Source organism: Suricata suricatta, chromosome 13, assembly GCF_006229205.1.
Source record: "Suricata suricatta isolate VVHF042 chromosome 13, meerkat_22Aug2017_6uvM2_HiC, whole genome shotgun sequence".
NCBI lineage: Eukaryota > Metazoa > Chordata > Mammalia > Carnivora > Herpestidae > Suricata > Suricata suricatta.
In genome coordinates this window covers 12,331,614-12,338,315 of record NC_043712.1, presented here as the reverse complement: position 1 = coordinate 12,338,315, position 6,702 = coordinate 12,331,614, and the positions used below count along the sequence as shown (strand labels likewise).

General features: G+C 46.9%; 1 protein-coding gene across 1 annotated transcript in view; it reads right to left on the bottom strand.

The window, feature by feature from the left end:
* TTLL11 (tubulin tyrosine ligase like 11) overlaps nucleotides 1-4,233 on the bottom strand; it is a 246,110-nt gene extending 241,877 nt beyond the window's left edge. Inside the window, exons 1-3 of the mRNA XM_029919622.1 lie at nucleotides 4,214-4,233; nucleotides 3,976-4,122; nucleotides 5-431 (exon numbers count right to left, since the gene is read on the bottom strand). Coding sequence (XP_029775482.1) covers nucleotides 5-295 — 291 coding nt within the window. The 5' untranslated portion in view covers nucleotides 296-431; nucleotides 3,976-4,122; nucleotides 4,214-4,233. The remainder of the gene's footprint in view (nucleotides 1-4; nucleotides 432-3,975; nucleotides 4,123-4,213) is intronic.
* Nucleotides 4,234-6,702: the final 2,469 nt, after the last annotated feature.

The following is a 6,702-nucleotide window of genomic DNA, read 5'->3' as shown; positions in this document are numbered from 1 at the left end:
GCCCCCTCTCTGGGCTGCCCCGCTGCATGGCGCTCAGGGCCGGTGCCAGCGCCAGTGCCACCGCCACCGCCGCCGCTCCGTCGCTCCGGCCCGCGACCAAACTGCCGCCGCTGCCGCCGCTGCCACACGCTCCCCGCCCGAGCCCGTTGCCATGATCGCTCAGGCTTGGGTTGACAGGGGCAGTCGCCGCCTCGGGACGGGGCCCGGGAAGGGACAATCGCCGCTCGAGCCCCAGCGACCTCATAGGCGACGGCGCGCACGTGATCAGGCCTGTCACAGAGGCCGTGGCGGCCATCTTGGAAGAGGGCGGAAGCCGCCCGCGAGGAGCGGAGAGGGGCTGCCGGCTCTGAGCGCGCAGAACTCGGAGAAGCAGAAGGTGAGATGGAGCGTGCGAGGGTGTCGGGCACTTCTGGGCCTCCTGAGCCTGGGAGCTGCGGAAAACAGACGAAAATCTCAAACTAGAGGCCCACTTACCTCTCCCCCACCCCCCACCTCGTACACGGTAGCTGGGACAAGTCCCTGTCGGAAGGAGCAGGCAGAACCTGACCCGTTGGAGGGAACTGCACCATCGGGAATCATCTCTGTCTGATGATGGAACAGGCCGAGTCCAGGCCCTGGAGGGATAGCTATCCGCTTAAAGAAACACCTTGCTGGTCCTGAATGAGCCCCGGACTGAGAAGGGAGGCACCTTCCCCTCTCCTCCGAGAGCGCCGTATGGGATGGAGAAGCCCTACTCATTCCCAGTCACGTGGAGGCATTAACACTGCTTTTCATATTATGTCACTTTTCTTTTTATAACATAACATAAACATTCATAACATAAACGTTATCATTTTAGCCATTTGTTTAGGTGTCCAGTTCAATGGCATTAAGTGCATTCACATTGTTGTGTAAAAATCATCACCAATATCCATTGCTGGAACTTTTTCACCTTCTCAAACTGAAACTCTGTACTCATTTAAACCGTAACTCCCCATTCTCCCTCCCCCAGCTCCTGGCAACCAGCATTCTGCTTTCTTCTCTATTCTAGGGACCTCATTATATATAAGTGGAATCATACAACATTTGTCCCTGTGTGTCTCGCATATTTCACTCAGCATCATGCCTTAACGGGTCACCCATTTTGTAGCATATCTCAGAATGTCATTTCTTTTTAAGACGGAATAATGTTTTTGCTGCATGTATCCACCACATTGTCTTTACCCATTCATCTGTCAACGGACATTTGGATTGCTTCCACCTGTTGGCTACTGAGAATAATGCTGAGAACATGGATGCACAAACGCCTTTTCAAGTCCCTGCTTTCATTTCTTTTGGGCTGCAGTATATTTTTAAAGCCACTGCAAGGAGAAGGTTCTCCCTTCTCACCTTAGGGAGCCACATTTGTTTTTGTTTTTTGGGGTGGTTTTTTTGTTTGTTTGTTTGTTTGTTTGTTTTTGTTGCTGTTGTTGTTTTAGGGAATGCAGTTGGGAAGGAGTAACAGCATCCCAGACTGAAGGCAAGATCAGAACTGCACACAGGTGGCTGCTCTTCCTTACTCATCTGCCCAGTCTCTTGGGTTTTTGTTTGCTTGTTTTGGCCCAGAGATTCCCTGCCTAAATAAACTGCCTTGAAATACACCAGCGATAAATTTAAGAGATGGAAACATCATTTTAGCAGCAGAGGGCGCTCTCATCTCTTTCTCCGGAAGCCACCTTGGCTTTATTTCAGTTGTTGAAGTATAGTTATGTGACGGCCTGTGCCTGAGTTATCTGGGGTGCTTATTTAGAATGCAAGCTCCTGAACTCCAATCCCAGAGGCTTTGATGCACCCATTTGGGTGGGACTGGGAGTATATACGCTAAATTTGCTCCTCTGCTGATTCTAAGGCAGCCAGGGTCAAGAACCATTGATCTAGTCCACGTGGAGGCTTCTGGAGATCCTTGGAGCTGTCCGTGGTACCAAAGAGAACCCCTCCTCACTCCCCAGTCTCTCTCCACCAACCTACTCCCCCTACCAAATCCTGTCTCCTCCTGGTCTCATCCAGGGCTACCGGCCTTTATTCAGTCACTCATACTTGAAAGTTGGAGAGACTTAACTCATTCCTCTCCCTGGCCTCCTAAAACCATTCCATCTCCAAGTCTTACAGGTTTTACACTGAAATGTCTCTCTCATCCTTCCTCTCTTATCCATCCTTATTATCATTGTCCCAATTCGGGGCTTTAGCCTGGACCATTGCACCAGCGTCCTCCTGGGTCACCCTTCATCGGACCCTACTCACATCTCCATCTTGGCTAAGCTTTCCTCGGTGCCCATGAGCAAGAAATAGTTAATCTCTCTACCCTCCTACGGACATTCGTGATAACCCTCTACCATGGTCTGTCCGTCACACTGTATAGAAATCATTTTAGCCTCCTCCATCAGTCTGGGAAGGAACATGTTTCATCTGATTCATCTCTATTTGCCATTTGCAGGGGCTAGAACAAAGAGGTCCTCAGAAAGTAGTGTGAATAAATACTTTTTTTATTTTATTTACTTTTGCTATGGTAGGGGTGTGGAACAGAGAGAGAGGGAGAGAGAATCCCAAGCAGGCTCCATGAGAGCATAACCTGAGCCAAAATCAAGAGTCAGACACTTAACTGACTGAGCCACCCAGGTGCCCCTGAATGCATAATTTAATAGTTCTTTTCCACTTCATTTGCCAAATCTGGAAAGGCCATTCCATGCAGAGATATTCATATGCACTTGGCTTTGCATCTCAAAAATCTTCTGCCTCAGGGACTTTGCACATGCCCTTCCTTCTGCCTAGAACACTCTTTCTCTAGAATTCTGCTTATCTCTCCTTCAGAATTTAATTTAAAAGATACATCTACAGAGATACCTCTGATTTCTCAATCTAAATCAGAGCTCTTCAGATGAAATAACAATACAGGAGAGAAAAACCAAAAAGAATCAAAAGGCAGTATACAGTTAAGTGCCAAAGAAGGCAAGGAGTGAAAAAATTGTTTGGAGTTTAAGGAATGAAGAAGTTACTGTGAATTTGGAAAGCTAGATAAGACTTCCTATAAAAAATGGAATATAAACTTGGAGTCTTCAAGACGGAGTAAGAATGAGGTAGATAGAAAGCAGGTGGGGTGGGATGCCTAACCATCCAAGTCTTGATTTCAACACAGGTTGTGATCTCACTGTTTGTGGGCTCGAGCTCCGCACTTAGTCAGTTAAGCATCCAACTCGATTTTGCCTCCGATCACAATCTTATGGTTCATGAGTTCGAGCTTCCTGTCAGGTTCTGCACAGCACAGAGCCTGCTTGGAATTCTCTCTCCCTCCCTCTCTCTGCTCCTTCCCTGCTCACATGAGCACATACTCTCTCTCTCAAAACAAACTTAAAAAAAAAAAAACTTTTTTAAAAGACAAAAAGAAAGTAAGTGGGGTGGTTATTCCAGAGGCTGCAGAGAGGGCCGCCATGTCCAGTCATGCACATGACCCAAGGGGGCTCAAAAGGACTGGCATCCAACTTGTACTCTGCCCACCAAGCTTCAGCCCTTGACACTTTGTCCACCCGAGGGGGCACCTTCACCAATTGGTTCAAAGGCCCTCAGGGCTAGTGGAGGTCCTGCCTGAGAGAGTGGTGAGGAAAAGGCACAGAGCAAGTAGATTTAAGGAGATACTCCTAGTCTCCTTGGGGGGCCAGGGAGTAAAACACACCAGCTGAAACACAAGCCTTAGAGGGAGGGAGAACAGGCAAGGAGGCCCATTTGAGCTCATTGTCAGGCCTTTGACCACCTTGGTGAGCTCTGACTCTTCCAGAAACTGTGTTAGTGGAAAACCCAACCCCCAATGGGACTCCTCAAAGACAAACTTCAGTTACAGCTGCTGAGGTGCAAACAGCAGGTTAGAATTAGGGACTAGGACGACTTCTAGAAAGTATAAAAATGTGTTAAAAAAAATAGAGTCCACCCTCCCCCAGTTCTCTCCCTTTCCTTCACAACACTCACCCTGCTTGCAGTGGGGGTCTTGCTTGTTTGTTTCTTTGGAGTGGTCTGTCTTGCTGGCCAGAGTCCAAGTGCCAGAGTGTAAGGTGCAGACTGCTCTTGTTGACCACTATATCCCAATGCCTAGTTCAGTGCCTGGCAGAACTATTTCTTGAATGAATGAATGAATGAATGAATGAGTGAATAAATGAATGAAAAAGTAAATTCAGATATTCAACAATAAGGAAATCGTTAAACCAACCATGGCAAATGCCGTCAATGACAGCTTTAGCTGCTGAGGAGAATGTTGATGATGTAACACTAAGCAAACCGGTGCAAGCATCACAATTAGAATGCTGAAAAAACCATTCTGTGTAAGCAGGGCTGGAAGAATACAGAGACAGGGAGTGAGGACAGCTGGGGTGCGGGAGGCACGAGATCCTGGTGGGAATGTGCCTCTCCATTTGGACAAACTATAGCAACCGTGGGGCTCTTCAGAGCCTTAGACCCAAAAATCCATCCCACTTCTAGAGATTTCCACTGTGAATCAGAAAAAGGAGACCGAGATTTCCATAGTAATATGTTAGCAGGAAGAAACCTCTCTGCTCCAGGCACTGTGCTGCACATTTTACATATGCCACCACGCTATCAGATCCTCACCGCAGCCCTGGGATAAGTCAGATAAGTCTCACCATAAATCCCATTTAGCAGATCAAGAAAGAAAGTCTTACTCAGAGAAGGCACTTGCCCAAGCCATGCAGCGAGCAAGGGGTTCTAGCTCAGCACGGTCCGACACTAGCACCTGGCTCCCAACGCCCACACTAACTCCCACACCAGGGCTTTGTGCACAAAAATACTCAACATATGGAAAAGGAGGGGGGGAAAAGAGAGAGAAACCAAAAACCAAACCCTTAACTATAGAGAACAAGCAGATGGTTACCAGAGGGGCAGTGTGGGGGGTGGGGGGGAGGAAATAGGTGAAGGGGATTAAGAAGTACAATTATGATGTGCACTGAGTCATGTATTGAACTGTTGAATCACTATATTATACACCTGGAACTAATATAATGCTGTATGTTAATGATACTGTAATTAAATTTTTTTAAAAATTTTAATAAAAGCTAAAAAAATACTCAACATATGTTTATACATAACTGAGCCCATATGTATGTCTATGTATTTGTATATAAATATATATACACACTAATCCTCAACTATGTGAAAATTATATGCAGAGGAAAACACTGGAAGCAAATATGCCAATATAGTAATAGTGTTTATTCTGGGTGCTGAAATTAGGACTTATTTTCTTCTTTATTTTTTTCTATATTTTCCAAATTTTCTGCCATGAACGTGCATCCTTTGGACAACTGGAAAAAATATAATTTTTAAATAAAAGAAATATTCTTTGATTGTTCTATCGCTTTTGGAACAAGTCCAATTCAGGGGAGACGGGAAGGAACAGTTCAAGGGAAAGGGACGTGGGCAGCGTTTTCCTCCAGCTGTTAGCTTCTGTCCCGTTAGTATCAAAGACCACCACCAGGTGGCACCTGAGGTCCGGTTTTTGCAGAGGCGGAAGCAGGATGAGGTGCCGGAAAGGTACACAGCAAGGAGCATCTGAGTAAAACTGAAGAGCTCCTGCCTGGCTCTTTTTGCAAACACACTTTCGCACCCGTTGGCTTTTGCAAGTGTAGCTCTCTTTGCCTGGTGCATCCCCTCCACACCCACTGACCCCTTGTATGGCCAGTGGGCTATTTATCCTTGAATCTCAGATCCGAAATCTCCTCTACCTTTTAGAAACAAGGTGATAGAGCACCCAGGAGCACCAGGGTTCGCTGGAATAGGAAATGAATGAGCAGGGGCAGGTGGGTGACTCAGTCGGTTGAGCGTCCAACTTCAGCTCAGGTCATGATCTCACAGTTTGTGAATTCAAGCCCCACTTCGGGCCCTGTGCTGTCCTCACAGAGCCAGGAGCCTGCTTTGGGGCCTGTGTCTCCCTCTTTCTCTGCCCCTCCCTCACTTGTGCTCTCTCTCTTTCTCTCAAAATTAAATAAACATTTTTAAAATTTTTTAAATGAATGAGCAGAAGGCTTCGTGTGCAGTTTGGGGTTAACTACCTCTCAAACAGGTGGTTTCTTTTTGAATAACAGTGCTAGCCATTGTTCACCGCGCACACACGTATGAGTGAGGACATCAGTCTTCTCCTGCTCTTGGGCTAGGACTTACACCGTCAGCTCCTTGTGGCTCCAGTTTGCCAATGGTAGGTCTTAGGACTTGTCAGCCTCCTTAATCATGTGAGCCAGTTCCTTATAATCTACTGGTTCTTTTTCTCTGCATGTAACCAGTAATATGCATACAGAAAGTTCTATGGGTTTTCATGAACTGACCACATGCATGTAGCAACAACCAAATCAAAAATCAGAACATCTCCAGCACCCTGGAAGCTTCCTTACGTTTCCTTCGGTCATCCTCCCCCAGTCCCAGGGGAGCCACTTTCCTGACCTTCAGTGCAATAGATTGATTTGTTTAAAATATAACCAAATGTAACTGACTTCAAGTTTTTCATGAGTCCAAGCCACACACACACACTTGGTGCAGAGAGGTTCGGAATGGGGAATGTCTTCAAATATAAGGGACGGTGGGGTCCACAGTGGGCAAAGTCCACAGGGACTGGGGCTCTGCTTCCTGGCAGGGCCTCGGAACCTTCACACAATGTCATCAGATGAAGCCCCCTTCCCACCCTGACCACCT